General features: G+C 38.6%; 1 protein-coding gene across 3 annotated transcripts in view; it reads left to right on the top strand.

Annotated features, from left to right (window-relative positions):
- Positions 1 to 14,723, top strand: part of gcgrb (glucagon receptor b) — a 54,374-nt gene extending 39,651 nt beyond the window's left edge. Inside the window, exons 2-14 of one of the 3 annotated variants that reach the window (XM_003450021.5) lie at positions 299 to 442; positions 560 to 656; positions 740 to 847; positions 3,453 to 3,541; positions 3,824 to 3,927; positions 4,273 to 4,429; positions 6,437 to 6,596; positions 8,408 to 8,468; positions 8,671 to 8,740; positions 9,811 to 9,899; positions 10,120 to 10,264; positions 11,329 to 11,370; positions 11,686 to 14,723. In XM_003450021.5, coding sequence (XP_003450069.1) covers positions 389 to 442; positions 560 to 656; positions 740 to 847; positions 3,453 to 3,541; positions 3,824 to 3,927; positions 4,273 to 4,429; positions 6,437 to 6,596; positions 8,408 to 8,468; positions 8,671 to 8,740; positions 9,811 to 9,899; positions 10,120 to 10,264; positions 11,329 to 11,370; positions 11,686 to 12,087 — 1,578 coding nt within the window. In that variant the 5' untranslated portion in view covers positions 299 to 388 and the 3' untranslated portion in view covers positions 12,088 to 14,723. Of the gene's footprint in view, positions 1 to 298; positions 443 to 559; positions 657 to 739; positions 848 to 3,452; positions 3,542 to 3,820; positions 3,928 to 4,272; positions 4,430 to 6,436; positions 6,597 to 8,407; positions 8,469 to 8,670; positions 8,741 to 9,810; positions 9,900 to 10,119; positions 10,265 to 11,328; positions 11,371 to 11,685 lie in introns of those variants that run through there. The other 2 variants (XM_005454832.4, XM_019347514.2) reach the window with 2 other exon arrangements.
- The last annotated feature ends 1,283 nt before the right edge of the window (positions 14,724 to 16,006 follow it).

Below are 16,006 nucleotides of genomic sequence, written 5' to 3'. Positions count from 1 at the left end.
TTATTATTATTATTATTATTGTGCTAGCAAAGTGATAGTCATCAACTCAGTAGCCCATCTTACTGATTGTGTTTTATATCCTAATATTGAGGTCAATAAAACACATTAATAGCAAAGGATGTGTTTTTAAGCAGGTATCTCGTAGGTGCATATAAATTATTTATGTTGTGATTGTAAAGGAGAAGTACATCACTGATTACTGCCTGTTTTTTCTGTTCCCTGTTTCACAGTCCCTTTGTGTAGATAACTTGAAATAACAAACACACGCCTATAACAAGCTTCTCCGTGTTGTTTGCAGGCCAAGTGGTGAAATAGAGCTGAGACTGCCTCATGAGTTGGGCCTCTTCTGTGTTTTGGTCCCCACCCCCATCCTCCCAGCATCAGTGGGATGTCCCAGGTGTGTCTCCTCTTGGCCTTGCTCATGCTCTGCAGCTGCAAAAAGGTATGCCTCCCAGCATTATTCACTTCCACATGCCAATTCTCAAAAATGTTTCCTTTTTCTTGATTCACACCGTCTACTTCTGAGAGTTCTGAAAAGAACTTTCCTCTCTCCCTTCAGGTCTCCTCTGCTAACTCTCTTGAGCTTGTGAAGGAGCAGTGGAGCAGCTACAAGAACCAGTGCCTTGACCACCTCGGTGCCACGCCCCCTGCAACAGGTGGTTCGATTTCTTCCCAGCACACAAGTCCATTAAATGCATCTGCACCAGCACAGACTTTAAAGATTTGCTTTCCCTTGTAGGGCTGGTGTGTAACAGAACCTTTGATTTGTATGCGTGCTGGCCCGATGGACATCCAGGAACCACTGTAAATGTCTCCTGCCCATGGTTCCTGCCATGGTACCATAAAGGTCTGTGTGAGTATATCTATGTGAGGTAGACAAAAAATAACAAAAGAGTAACTACTGCATCTGTTGCTACAGTTTGCAAATGTACGATTTACATCTAATCTTATCACCCTTATCTGTAGCATTTAATTATATGCCATAATATTAACCTGTTTGTTTCATTTACATGGATAAAACACTTATACCTAACTCACTGCACAGTTTGCCTGCTAATTAAAAGGTTTACTATAACGAGCATATAAGGTGATAATATGTAATTATTGTGTTTGACATGTATGCGCCACATTTTGTGCTCACTCTGGCACTTTTTTTAACTATTAATGTGAATAAGTACAAACAGTGAAACAGTGAAAAAAAGGAAGTTAAGAAAAGCGTATGATCACGGCAGCCTGATGCTGCTGCACCTGTGTGTCAGGGTTTAGTGCAGCATTTTCTATCATATTTCTATAAGATCAAGATCAAGGTTTTTAATAATTAATCGGTCAATCTGCATTACATAAGTGAATGACCCACTGTAAGAAGAGATGTTTCAAAAATTGCTCATGTATTTCAGGGTAACATGACCAGTTTTCTGACAAAACATATAATGTATTCAAACACTTGGCAGATTGGTTTCTTTTCTTCATGTACATCAGGCAATCGGTTGGAAGAATGATGTACTGAATACAATGTACTGAGGTGCACTGAGGTTTCAGAGAGTGCTTAATTGAGTGTGAAGGCCAAATATTACTCAGCCCTGACTTTACTCTCAACCTATGAGTGGTGTAAAGACTTCACACTGTGTCTCCGGTGGCAGCACACCTGTCCTGTGGAGCTTTCTGAGTCATTTGCCTGTGGTGTGCGGGCTTTTGCTTCAAACAGTTTTGGTTCATAGCATGAAAAGCCCGGGTTTTGACTGCAGCTGTCTGTCTAGTATCTTTGTTTCCATGCACAGGCTTCCTCCAGGTTGTTTAGGGCCTCTGAATAGGTGTGAAGGGGGGTTTATCTTCGCTATCTCCGGAGGACTCGTAGCCTTGCAGGGGTGTGTGTAAACATCTAATGTGCAGCGCTACTTTAGACCTAACCTATGTTTCACTAACTTTTGTTCGAAAACATATTATTCTGCTGCAAGAAAGCTACAAATTGAGAGTTTGTTAAAAATGTGAAAATTCATCTTCTCGAGTTGTTGAAAAGACTCATACAAAATGATGTCTGTTTGTGTTTAGATTTGGTTAAAAAAGGTGCATTTTCCTTCTCTGCCAAGTCCTAAAATAAGCGGTGGATTCAAACCTGGAAGCTTCATGCTATGAGGAAGCAATGCAAACCACTACACCACCATCCCACTATATTGCTTAATGAATTCATTCTAATTCTTAAGAGGCCTATACATATATGTTATGGGAATACTCTGAGATAAAACTCCATGGAAAACATAATTTACATATCTGAAAGGTAATAACATGTTTTTCAATACATTTTTTAAATACTAGTCAGTGTATCTGAAGTGGAGGTTGTGTGGCTGTGTGAGCACAGTCAAAAAAAAAAAAAAAAGAAGACCTCTGCCCAATATCTTGAGGTCAAGGGTACTGAGATTTGAACACAATCGAGATTTTTAGTAGATGCACCTATGTAATGAATTGGTGACTTCCTTCTTGATTTATCACATTCACAAACTCCCCGTCCGCTTGCCCAGCAGGGTGATGACAATACCCCATCAGCTTTTTACAGCTGAGGGGTAAAAAGTGTCTATCAAATATCACAATAAATAAAAAAAGAAAGACACAGTCATCTGCATTTCTGAAATAATGGCTATGTTTATTGTAGCTATCTGTTAAACTTTGGAATGAAATTTATCTTTTTACCCTCAGCTGGAAAACGTTGATGGGGTATTGTTTTCACCCGATGTGACACCCAAGCTAAATGCAATAACTTGCAAACAAGGCAACGTAGGATTTTGAAATTGATACCATAAGCGAATCTACTAAGAGTCTCGGACAGAGGTCAGAGGTCAGGTTTTCTGAAAATCTTGTAAATCTTTTTTCTTTTCTCTTTCCCTCCCCAGAGCTATGTTATACTAGAGGTCTCTTCCTGCTAAAATGGAGTTCTTCCTCCTCATTGTTGCCAAGTACTGCTCAGACAGTCCCTATCAAAAGTTTAAGACCACTGGAAAAATGGCAAAAAATCGCATTTTGCATGGTTGGATCTTAACAAGGTTCCAAGTAGAGCTTCAACATGCAACAAGAAGAAATGGGAGTGAGACAAAAAAAATTGGAGCATGCAATTAATTGAAAACAGCGTTTAAACTGAAACAAGTCACATTGTTGGGGTTTTCTCTTTAATGCTGTATTGGTTGGCACTATTGCAGTACTGATCTGCGAATGTGACCACAACATTTCCTCTGGGATTAATAAAGTGTTTCTGATTCTGGTTCTGTCTTTGCCTCACAATATAAAGTAGTCAGTGTTGTGAATTGGTAAAACTATAAGATTGAAGTAAAACTGAATTGAACTGCATAACTTTAATTTAAATCCAAAAGTGTCACTGTGTTTAGGCGACAGCACTATTTGCATAGTTTACAGATGCCACTCTAATATAAAATCTTACATTGGTTGTTTCTTTGTGTGTATAGTTCAGGATGGTCTGGTTTACAGATTCTGCAGTGAAGATGGCAAATGGGCACAGAAGAATACCAGTGAATGTGAGGACGACCCTGGTGAGGTGTGTGTACACAGTGCAGTACTGTGTTTTTGTGTGTGGCTTTCTTGTTAATTAGTGGCCATTTTTGAAGCTGCCTGCAGTGGCAGATTGTTACATGGTACTGCAACTTAAAACGTTAACTCATTATGATCTGAACTTACTGCCGCATGTGAAAATCCTCTATCTGTTCAGCAAATTATTAGGATCTTTTTGTATTCATTAAATAAAGCTGAATATAAATTGTGTGTTTGTATTTATGTGAATGCAGTGCATGTATGTAAAGGACTTTATCTCTTTCAGCAGCAGTATGGCCGCATCCTCACTCAGTTACGGATCATGTACACAGTGGGTTATTCTCTTTCACTGGGGGCTTTGCTGCTGGCACTGGGAATTCTCATCTTCTTCAGGTACATCATGTAAATGGATATGTTAAGGGGATTAAGCAGCAGGAAGGGTAAGAGAAAAGTGAAAGGAAAAGGCTAAAGAACGAGTGATAATTGAGAGGAATTAGAAGGATAATGACTGACAAATGTTTACAGTTTTTTATATACCTATAAAAAAGCAGAAACGAATGAATAGAATAATTACAGAAGCAGAAATGGAAGGAGGAAAAAATCGATTTGTGATTTTAGATTTATGAGCTGTGTTTGACACAGCTGCCCAGTCGTTTCTGCACATTCTGCAAACCTGGTTTGAATTAAGGGATCTGGTTTACATCTTCTACCTTCTTACCCTCACTTCTTACCTCTTAGGAAGCTCCACTGTATGAGAAACAACATCCACATGAACCTGTTTGCCTCATTCATCCTGAGAGCTGTGTCCATTCTGGTTAAAGATGCTTTACTGACCCTCACACTGGATCCCAGAAGCAACAGTGACTCACAGGCACGAAGCTGGGTCAACATACCGGTCAGCGAACAAACACACATCCAGCTCACCTGCAGTTGTAAAACCTTAGCTATAGCCACCATATTGCAGTAGATATAGAGTGTAGAGCCTGTTAAATAATAATATTAAGGTGATTAGTGATTGGAGGAGACAAACGTATAGATAACTTACATTATCCGTTACTTTTAATTGCTCACTTTAAACATCAATGTTCACTGGATGTTGCTATTAAAGTTCGATCGCAAATGTAATGTAGTGCAGTATGTGCCACAAACACATACAGAGACTATTCTACCACAATATACTTTTTATATTCAACAGTGTGACTTGCACAGCTCGTCCTGAACATAAATTCCATGTAGATTTTAACAACCACCACACATATATTTCAATAAACTGCTGATTAGATATTGATTGGGTATGTCTAGACCAACAAATCTGTGATAAGAAAGACATATTCTACAAAACATTATTGATGTTGTTGGTGTTGTTTTTCATGTCATTTCCTGTAAATAAAGCTTCAGTAAACGAATATACCCCATGTGGACAAAAGTACTGGGTCACACCTCTTAGTATTCAAAATGAGGTGTTTTCAGTCTCATTGCAAAAGGTGCATAAAATCAAACACCTGACCATGCAGCCTGCTTTTACAAACATTTGTGAAAGAATGGTATCTTCTAAAGAACACACCAGCCCTAACGTGGCACTTATAGTATTATAGTATTTATAGATTATATACTTTCTTCCTAAAAGCAACTATAAGTAGTGTTGCTGCAAAAGAAGGGAAAGGAAACTACAGCATCTCAGCCACAAAGTGACACACAACATAAAGTTGAAAAGCGGGGTCGCCGAGTGCTGAGGTGTATAGTGCATAAAAGTCGCCAACGCAGTGCTGACTCAGTAACTGCAGAGTTCCAAACATCCTCTGGCATTAACATCATGTGTTTCCATAGCCGAGCAGTTCCAGTAGGTGTAATGTGTGGGTGGCCCAGTACTTTTGTCCATATAGTATATAGTTTATATATGTTTGAAATTCACCTGCTATTCTAACCTGTCATGAGTTCATAAAGGTCCATAAGAATTTAATTTAAAGTTCTGATATGCGGTTGCAAGAGAATATAAAGAAACATAAAGGTCTGACCACTATCTAGGATTTGTTACACAGAAGATGAGCGAGGGCAGACACCTGTTGATGTCTGATTCCACTCAAATGTATACTGCTATTGCCCATCTAATTACCTCTGTTGCTAAAACACACAGCAGAATACTTGCACTATATTAGAGGCTATGGGCAGATCAACATTGCTTGTATTTTTGGATAAATACTTTACATTTCATTTGATACATCTCTCTACAACATAGAAGTAAAATATATGTAACACAAATTAACTTTATTTGCATCACTGGCAATAAATTAAATGAACCACTGTATGGATGTTCTGTAGCCACTCTTAACGGGTAATACCATTAACTTTACAGCTGAAGAGCAAAGTAGCATATACCTTTTACACACTACAGTGTGGGATGATTTTCTACTTTATTATAAGTGGAATAAAAACTACAGTTAAGAAAATGAACAGCAGTACAAAAAGATTGTGACTCAATAAAGAGAGTGGACAGTGCAAACTCAGCTATGGATATCTTCAAGTTCCCCTTGCTTCTTTTTACATGAAACGCTCCACATTTGTCGAGGAAGATGTCAGATAATCCACATTTAGCTCAATCATTAAGAAGTAAAAATCACTTAAAAATATTATCGGTTGCTTAAACAGTTTTTTTGGTGGTGGTGTATAGCAAAGGGGGAACTACCCGTGTATTCCACAATAAAACACCCACTGTGCTGTACTGTAGTTGTTGTCCTTGTGCTGGAACAACACATCCTGATGCTGTTAAACTAATTCATCTGAACTGAAATATTTGTCAGCTTTTACCTTGTGAAGCTTTGTTTAAAAGCTGCATTTGCTACATTTGTGCAAGCAAGGATAACTTGTTATTGTTTGTGTTCCCATCGTATCTGTCTTGTGTCAGGCTGTGATGTGGTGCCGTGGTGCCATGGTGATGATGCAGTACAGTGTAATGGCCAACAACTATTGGCTTCTGGTGGAAGGCATCTATCTTCACAGCCTCTTAGTCATCACTGTATTCAGCGAGAGGAAGTACTTCTACATTTACCTGGCCATTGGTTGGGGTAAGAGCATAATCTGCTAAACAGCAGCTGAACACTTGGCTTTGTGCTTATCAACGTAATGCAAAAGGTCAAACAGTGAACAGCGCTCTGACTTTTAGCCAGTCTTTTGATGGGTGATTTAGTCAGATGACAGACATTAGCAACAAGAACTCAGCCAACAGTTATGTTAATAGCTCTGAGAGAAGGAGGAGGTACAAGAAAATCAGCGGCCTCTAGCTATTGTATCCCATAAACAGCTCGAGACTACTAAAAACTCTACACCTTACCTTCTTTTCATGTTTGAAGTGGGAATGTATCCTTAGTGGTTTTCTCCTGCTACCAGTATGTTTTGTCTGTCTGTCTCCCAGCTGTTAGGTGTAACAACTTTCTTGTATATATAAATATTATGCAGCGAACAGCAGAACTAACTTATCAGAAAGGTGTATTTTACCCCAGATCGTAACTTTGGAATAGTTTTCACCCCCCAGCTGTTAAAGGCTGATGGGGAATTCACATCACCACACCAGGCGGGCGGATAAGTTTGAATCTCAGTGACCTTAACCTAAAAGTCAAAGGTCAGAAGCCAGGTATTCTGAAAATCCTGTGAATGCAATAACCTGAGAACGAGGCACTATAGAGTTTTCAAATCGATACAATAGGTGCGCCTTCTTAGAATCTTAGGCGGCTTTGAATCTCAGTGACCTCGACTTCAAAGTGTTTTCTAAAAATCTTGTGAATGCAATAACTTGAAAACAAGGAGACATAGGATTTTCAAAGTGACACCACAGGTGTTTCTGCTAGGAGGCTGAGGGATACCACTGACAGTTACAAATGTGTTTTAGACTTAAAACTAAGCTGAAAATAGAAAGTTTTCAAAAAAGCCCTGAATTCAAACTTCTCTGACTAACCAAATAATCTATTTTTCATCCTTTTTTAAAACCTAAAGCCTGCATTAGCATGTCTCTCTCTGGAGACAAAGAAAGCTATATACAGTTTTTTTTTAATTTCCTTAACAGTAGCTCTCTGCAAGACCTGCAAATTGACTTTGATGTATAACACCCAGTTGTCTTTAAGACGGTGAGATATCTAATTCATACCCACGAGACACTGAAAGAAAATATGTTTTGTTTTTGTTTTTTTACATCACTGTAAACACCTAACGGCGTGGAACTCTGTCACGTATTGTTTTGAAACACACAAAAAATTTTAATGAGCCTAGCTACTACTACTTAACAAGTCCTCAGATTCCATAACAAAAAGCATTCACGAGCAGATGCGCTTCTCCAGTTCAGACTTCCTAGATTCCACCATTTTTACATTTTCAAATGAATATTGAATGTATGATTTTCAGCCTCCTGTTCTCTCATAAGAACTTAATTATACAGCTGTCCATAGTTAAGTTCTTGTGTAGCTTTTAAAAATACTCACTGAAGAAAACAACTCATGCATGTCTAAAATAATAACTGTCCAGCTCACCTTGATGTGTTATTATAGCCTGACAGGACTGATAAAATTCTGAGACCACATTCATAAACACATAGGGATTGAGCTCATTGAAGCTTAGATAAAGGCAGACATGACAGAGATGATTTTAATATTTAGAGACCTTTAAAGTCTGCTTTGGATAAGACGAGAGCGGCAATATTTGAAGAGGTAATGAGATATTAAACTCACAAGGACAGAAAAAAATATTTAAATTTTGTATCATGGGCAGCGATATAATAATATAACTTGATACTGATTACTGAAGTATAAATATTAGCTAGTACTACTGCGTGTGCTTTGAAGGAAATGATTTGGGATCCTTAATCTTGGCTTTCTGTCATTCTCAGGTGCACCGCTCATATTTGTGTTGCCATGGATCGCAGTGAAATACCTGTATGAGAATGAAGAGTAAGTTTAATCAATTCATGAAATTCTCACATCAAATGGAAGACAGTTTAATTATTACCGCTTTTATCCGTGACCCCTGAGGAGACAGATGAGTGTGGGTCCTTTTTTCTCCTGGTTTCTTTTAAGGAATTCATATTGTAGACATTGGAAATGTTGATGAAATGTTTTGCCCATATGTTTGTGTGTTTGTTTCTGTGTCTAGGTGCTGGGAGAGGAACATTAACATGGGATATTGGTGGATTATCCGATCTCCTATACTTTTTGCTTATCTGGTAAGACTCTCTGTATCTCTTTTTCTCTCTCTCGCCGTCTCTCTCTCACCTTTGTGTTTAACTTTGTCAGTTTACATTTGGATAATGTTTTAAAGACAGTTCAAAACAATCTATGTCTTGGCAGATGCTTAGGAGCCCTCATAAAGATACCAAATGCTTTTGTCTGCCTACTAGTATTTGAATGTGTGTAGATGAGGCAGCTGTTGAAAATAGGACTGCAGGAAAAATGTAAGTAGTGTAAAAATAGTGACTCTTATTGTCTGCAGTTGATATTTTATCAGTTCCTACATTCAGTGCTGTGTGCTGTGCTATTTCACGTTGCTCAGTCTGTTGACAAAATATCACTTTACACAACCACATGAGCAATATTCACAAAATATCAGTATTTAAAATATCATATAGGGAAAGATCATTATGTTTACACACCCTCTGAACAACATCACATACCAAAACCAGCTGAGGCTTTCCTTTTGTGTGTTTCCTGATTCTTGTTCCCAAATAACATTATGGATGGACGCACTTCAACATATGCAGTGCTGTGTACTGTGTGGGAGCATTACTTTTTAATGCAGTTGCTGAAATAGTTGGTAAAAATCTAGTTGTTGTAAAGTCTTTCGTCATTGTGCAACAACCCCAGAGCTATTCTGCAGTTCGACTATTGTGCAAACAACCAGATTCACACCTAAATAAACTGCGTTTGCGTACACTCCACTATACATATTTACACGAATACTTGTGTTGAGACAGCACACACACTTTACCAAACTTGGAGCGCCAATAACTTGAGTGCTGTGATAATAAATGACCTGCCATCAGTAAGTGTCCTGCACTAGATCACAGTGTGTGCGCACGTGCACATGCTTGCTCTGTGCGCAAGCACTTGAACTGCTCGTGTTGTGGGGACGTTAATCCATCTGCCCAGTGCCACTGTGAGGACTTGGTTTAAAGTCAGGCTGAGTGTTAACGACTAACGCGTTCCAAAGCGGCCAATAATCTTCTCTCTAGCACCACATGCTAACATATTTTATTGTGTTTGCTTCAAAGTTACTTTCTTTATCCTCTTTTTTCAGATTAACTTCTTCATATTTATCCGTATTATTAAAATTTTGATGTCTAAACTTAGAGCTCACCAGATGAGATACACTGACTACAAGTTCAGGTGAGAAATGTGTTCCTTTATTTCTTCTTTCTTTCTTCTTTTTTGTTTAGTTTTTTTTTTAAAGAAAATGCAGACAGCAAGCATTTGCTTAGTCTTAGTAGCTTTTCGCTTTGGAATTAACTTTTTTGGTATTATAGCCCTTTTTATATATAGCTCCTGTTTTCAAAGTTTTCTTGTAATCTCTAATACCCATTTGCTTCCCCTTTCTCTTTTCTTCCAGACTGGCAAAATCTACCCTGACTCTCATTCCCCTGCTTGGGATTCATGCCATCCTCTTCACCTTTGTCATTGATGAATCTGTTCCTAAAGGCTCTGTTCTGCGCCTCGTGCGCCTCTTCTGTGATCTCCTGTTCAACTCCTTCCAGGTATAAGTTCAACTTTCACTTGTTTCACATGTGCCCATAAATATAACAGAGGGACCTCAGAGGATCAACACCCAGGAAGACATAAACCTGATATTAAAGTAATAAATTGTCTGCATAATTCAAAGAGGTCACAGAGAACAAAGAAATTGGCACTTTTATATGTTGTACATTTGCGTATAAAAGCAAACATAGGTGAAGAGCTTGGGTTCGACATTTCTTTTGCCCAGCAAACTCCTTCGTAATCCTCACAATTTATTTTTTTAGACTATTTCTTACTCAGGCAGCGCACAAATCCTACCCTTCTGTCAGATACTGCTGGTGTTGCAGGAAATGTGAACAAGCTGTCCTGGCACCCGTGACTTGATGAACCAGATGTGGCAGCATTCGTGGCTGAGAGATAAAATTATTTTTTGAAAAGACTAGGAAGTACATTTATTAAGGTGGAGATGAAAGGTGGAGTAAGTCACAAGAGTTTGCACATTAATTTCACATGCTCTTGTGCTGTTGCTTGTAATTTAGGTCTTTGCACCATAAACTTACCTGATTGAGTTTAGCAAAAAATTACTTTGTGGTACAATGCCCCCCCTCATAACAATAACTCTACACATTAAAAATGGCAGTGTATTTAAATGTGGCGCCACGGGCTTGTTTGCAGGCATCCATATGTGACAAGCTGGGAGTGAGAGAGTGTCTCTCTATTTCTATAAGACAAGTTTCTGTGCATCTGTGAGATCCCAGCGGCTCTGACAAAATAGTAATAGAGATTTTGACACCCTAGGAATGAGATTGGGCTGCATTAATTATATTCTCCATCATTCATACTATGCCTCTGCCTTTGGCAGTTCAATGATCAAGTGCTTTAGCTGTCCAGTGCAATAAAATGACTCTCTTTTTTTCTTTTTCTTTTTTTCCCTTCTTGTTTCAAAAAACTATTTTTACTATTTTATTGTGGGGACTAGACGAGAGTAATGAGGCAAAAATAGTGATTTTCTGGGTATTTGTTTCTAATAATGGGAAAATGTATTCTAAGTACAATAAGCATATTAAATGTTCTTCCATTTCAGGGCCTGCTGGTTGCCATCCTGTACTGCTTTGTCAATAAAGAGGTGAGACAGATTCGTTTCGATGTCAAAAACCACTTTAATTTTAAATGTATCTTCTTTGTGAAGATACATTTTTATTGTCTCTGTTCCTGCTGCCTCCCTTTATTTGTTCTTTTGTATCTCTAAAAACATCTTCAAGTTCCACTTTTTTTTCTTTTGTCTGCAAAGACCAGCAGACACGACAGGATCCATCTGCTAATATCTAGTCTTTTAAATGCAGTTTTTGGCAAGGAACATCCATCTTTTGATGTCCTCTGTGTCTTATTCAATCTTCATCACCACTATCTCTCTTGTCTCTCCCATCACTTCCTCTCTCAGGTGCAGTCGGAGATGCTGAAAAAGTGGAAGAGGTGGAAACTGGGTAAGGACATTGATGAGGAGTACCGCCACACACACAGCCAAACGCCACACGTTAAAAGCGGCAGTATCGCCACTGGCAATGTGCCCAACACCAGTGACCCAAGTGCTGACTGGCCTCGATTCAACAAAGCCAACAGCGGCCCGGTTTGCTCCGCTGCAACTGAGGAGAACCGCAAACTCGTTGTCTCCTTTAGCAACGGGACAGGGAAATGCAGACCTGTCAAAAGCAGGCACACCCTGCACTTCTCTTTCCAATCGCACAGAGGCGCCACCAGCAGCACCGCCACAGAGGATGTGTGTCTGGAAGAGCGCGTGAAGTACCGCTCATATACTCTGGAAGGAGAGGAAACTAATGTCTGACTTCCCTGGGACCTCATCGCAAAAACTCTCACTGATTGCGCTTGTTGTTTCGGATCCGTGCTTATCATGTGGCAGTTGTATAGCTTGAGCAGGAAGAGGATGAGGAAGTAACAAACAGGGATCATGATGTTCACCGATTCAGAACATTGCAGGAAATACCGTTGAGTCCTGCCCAGCTGCAAATGAGTATTTATTGCTTCTGGGAGATGGAGGAAAAAACACTTATTGACTTCAGACATTAGGAATGATCAAATAAATTAAAACTTCTGTGGCGTTCAGTGTGCGTACGTGTGTCTGCCTGTGCGCATATGGACGACGGCTATTTCAACACCAACCCTTCTCACATCTTATCCGGTGTAACCATTGTGGCACATGCTTGTGTCGTGTGTGTTTGCGGCAGTTGGCAATAATCTGTGGTACCGAAGAACCTCTTGGTGTCAAAGTATGATTTTATTTAAACTTTTGGTTCGATGGAAATGAATGTGAATTGCACCATGAGAGACTCTTGATGCCTGAGTGGTCAGGAGTTGCAATTTACTGGAGACCTCTCTATTTTATCGTGCTGTGATAAGAGTCAGTGTTTGTTATGCTGAGGCAGGCACACAGAATATGGACTCTTTCACCTTTAGAACGAACATGATACAAAGTTTAACTTATTCTGGTTTTAACGAGCCAAAGCCAAACAAGAAAATAATAATATATCACAGGTTTGTCGTTGACTGCATAAAGCACTAAATCCATATTTTTATTCCTCTACTCCATTTTTAAACAAATTTTGATTGAATGTATATGGACAGAGGAGTAATTTGGTTGAATTGAATTTTAACTGAATATTTAACTGTATATATGTAATTAGACGTACACGCTCTATCCAGAGCCTCTTGGATTTGTCTGACACCTAACTCAAATTCCTCATTTGCCTTCAAGATTACTCATTGTAAGATTCATGCTTACACGGTTACAGTCACTGTCAGCTGCACAATTTTTCAGGCGTACTTTAATTTTTAGAAATATAATTTTTGCACAAAATCTACAGCTTGTACAGATGTCAAAAGATTGTTTTATATTCCAGGGAGGTTTTTAAAGAAAAGGTTTTGCATTTAAAAACATAATGTATGACTAACATTTTTTGTTAATGCACCACATTGACAATGAAAGTAAGATTGTTTTTATGCTTTCTATGTCAAACTTAGTAACGCAGAACAAAAATTGTGCCACACCCACCCATATTTTTTAGTTGGGTTTTATAAATGAAGCCAGCAATGAAACACTGCTTAAAAAAATGAAGAGCAGATACAATCTTCACAGTATAACACAAAACCAGTGAAACTTGTGCATTATCAATTTGTCTTGTTAGGAAGCATACATTTTCTAGGGCTGTAGCAATGATGGTCATCTATATCTATCCCAAATTATTATAATAATAATAAATAATAAATAATTATTATAATAAACAACACAGAACTCCTCTAAAATGTATGTTCACCAAGTGTGAACTGCTTGCTAACAGGCATTATGCACACATGAGTTTGAAAGCTATTAGTACCTCTCTTATAGCAAAGGTTTTTCAAAATTAATTCTTGTTTCTTTGTAGTTCGTGCAAAGAAAGAAGCAGAACCTGAAACCTGTGTTTTTTAGAATAAATGTGGACAAAATATTTTTATTAATACGTTTATATATTATATGGAGATATATAGGAAACCATATAAACAAGAAATAGCACCTTGAGGCGACTGTTTTGGTGCTATATAAATAAAATTGGCTTGAATTGAAGAAATCATTGTGAATCAGTTTCAGCTGATTTCTCTCCAGTGCATCAGTGCTAACACTTGCACTGGAGTGGTAATACCAAGACACCCCTCAAAAAGGAAGTAGTAATAGGTGATGGCCATGGACCACTGGCATTAGATGGTAACTGCAGCCCATTCTAGTTGCAAAAGCAGCTTCTCTAGGATGGTACATCCATATCCCGTCACAAGAGAGTGAAGCAGGCAGGATGCTACATAAGGAGAGCTGGAGAGGGCTATATAGGAGCAACAACCCAGCAGCAAAACCAGCATGTTTTCGATTACGGAAAGAGCTATAGGAGCCCCACAAAATCACCTCCAGCAGGCTACTCATGTACATGTCTCTGACTAAAATGTTCCTCCATGAGGAAGTCAGTCTTTAGCAGGACCTGTGCTTACAGCCCAGCACTGTGCAGCTGTGTTGGAATTCACCTGAGAACACCAGCGATGGCAGGTCAAACAGTGGATCCCCAATGTCTTGATCTATCTGTGACATGCGTGAAAGCTTCTGGATTAGCATCTCCAGATGTTTTGTCACTCTCATTTGCACCAGAGCAGGTGAAATGCAATCATAGCGGTTTATGTGTCAGTTGGTCAAACTGACAGTTTACCTGATTATGTGTTATACTGTGATGAAGGTTTCTTTGTTTTATTGAGCAGCATATATACCTAAATGACCTTTTTTTCTTTAAATTCAGAACAGAAAATAGACACTCTTTAAAGAGTTAACTATACATATCAATAAAGCTAAATAGACAAAAGCAGGTGGGTGATTGGGTGTATTGTTATGCTAATGGTTACAGTGCAGGTGACTCAAAAATGAAAGCAGTAAGAATTATTGTGAGAAAAGCATGTTTGTAACTATCATATTGTGTCTCTTTGCTTCAAGTATTGTAGTTGTCAAAACAGCCCTAAAGCAAACATTGTCATTAAGAAAAGGAAGAGGTTTTGTATAAAAGCCACATTATTGTGTTTCATATGCCTCTGTGGATCCAATTAAATTTGATTCTGTCAGCAAAAAGAGTCTCAGTGTATGTTGTGTCAAACAGAGAGCCATTGATGCTACTCTGACTGAAAGATAAGTAATACACCTGTCTCAGTTTTGTGACATTTAAAAAGAAATACTTGGATTTAACTGATATTTTGCAGTTTCTGTAGAACTGCTCCTGTTCAAGATCCAAGTTCCAACCTTAGTTTAAAAAAGCACACAATAAGCTAATGAAATGGTCTATGTGCACACATGCATGAATAACACTCTCAGTTATTGCTAATTACATGTGACATAGCCGATTAGCGGCCTTATTATTAACCATGTTTCTGATGGAGATTACTGCAATGTGAAATGGTTACTCATATATCTGTGTATTGTTGTGCAGACGGTAATGAGTTGATGAATTATGTATTAGTTAGTCATACATGTGTGCTCATGTGTGTAATTGATCTCGAAGTCTCTCTGAAAATATTGCTGTGCCTGTTTGTGCATTTACATATAAGAGAGAACATAAACCACCAGAGGCAGAACGCTGCATTCCAGCATCGAATATTGTAAGTGCCATTCTGCTTATAGAAAAAAGGGATACAGGGAAAATTACAGGGTTGGACAGGCTCACGACAACTGAACATTTCATTTCCAGGAAAAAAAATCAGGATTTTGTCCCACTTGGATTATCAGCTTCAGGAAGTTTGTGTCTGACTGAAGGTTTGTCCACAACTCTGGAGCAGAGTTGACCATGAATTATTTAATTGTGTACTGTTGGCAAGTTCTCGCTAGGAAAAGCAAACTGTTCTACATCAAGAATAATAGGAAAATTTACCCTTTGGTTCATGTGCAAGCCATCTGACATTGGCTACTTACCTCACTTAGTAGGCAAGTTATAATTACTGATTACAATAAAAAACACAGTTTTTTCTTTTTGTTTAAAGCAGAAAATCTGGTGTGACGTCAACACTGTGAGAGACACAAGGCTGCACTGAGACCCTGCCATTAGAGCTGGCTTACAAATCCAATTTCAATCCTTCTATTTAATTTAATTTTTTTTTCTTGTGCAGTTTTACTTGAAAACTGAATGTCAGAATTTGTCCCAAGCCAGTTCATAGCCACAAAGAGGGGAGACAAGACAGGAGTCAGAGGA

This window comes from Oreochromis niloticus, linkage group LG6 (assembly GCF_001858045.2).
Source record: "Oreochromis niloticus isolate F11D_XX linkage group LG6, O_niloticus_UMD_NMBU, whole genome shotgun sequence".
NCBI classification, from domain to species: Eukaryota; Metazoa; Chordata; class Actinopteri; order Cichliformes; family Cichlidae; genus Oreochromis; species Oreochromis niloticus.
Note: the sequence above shows the minus strand (reverse complement) of the source record. Positions and strands in the feature narration are given on the sequence as shown.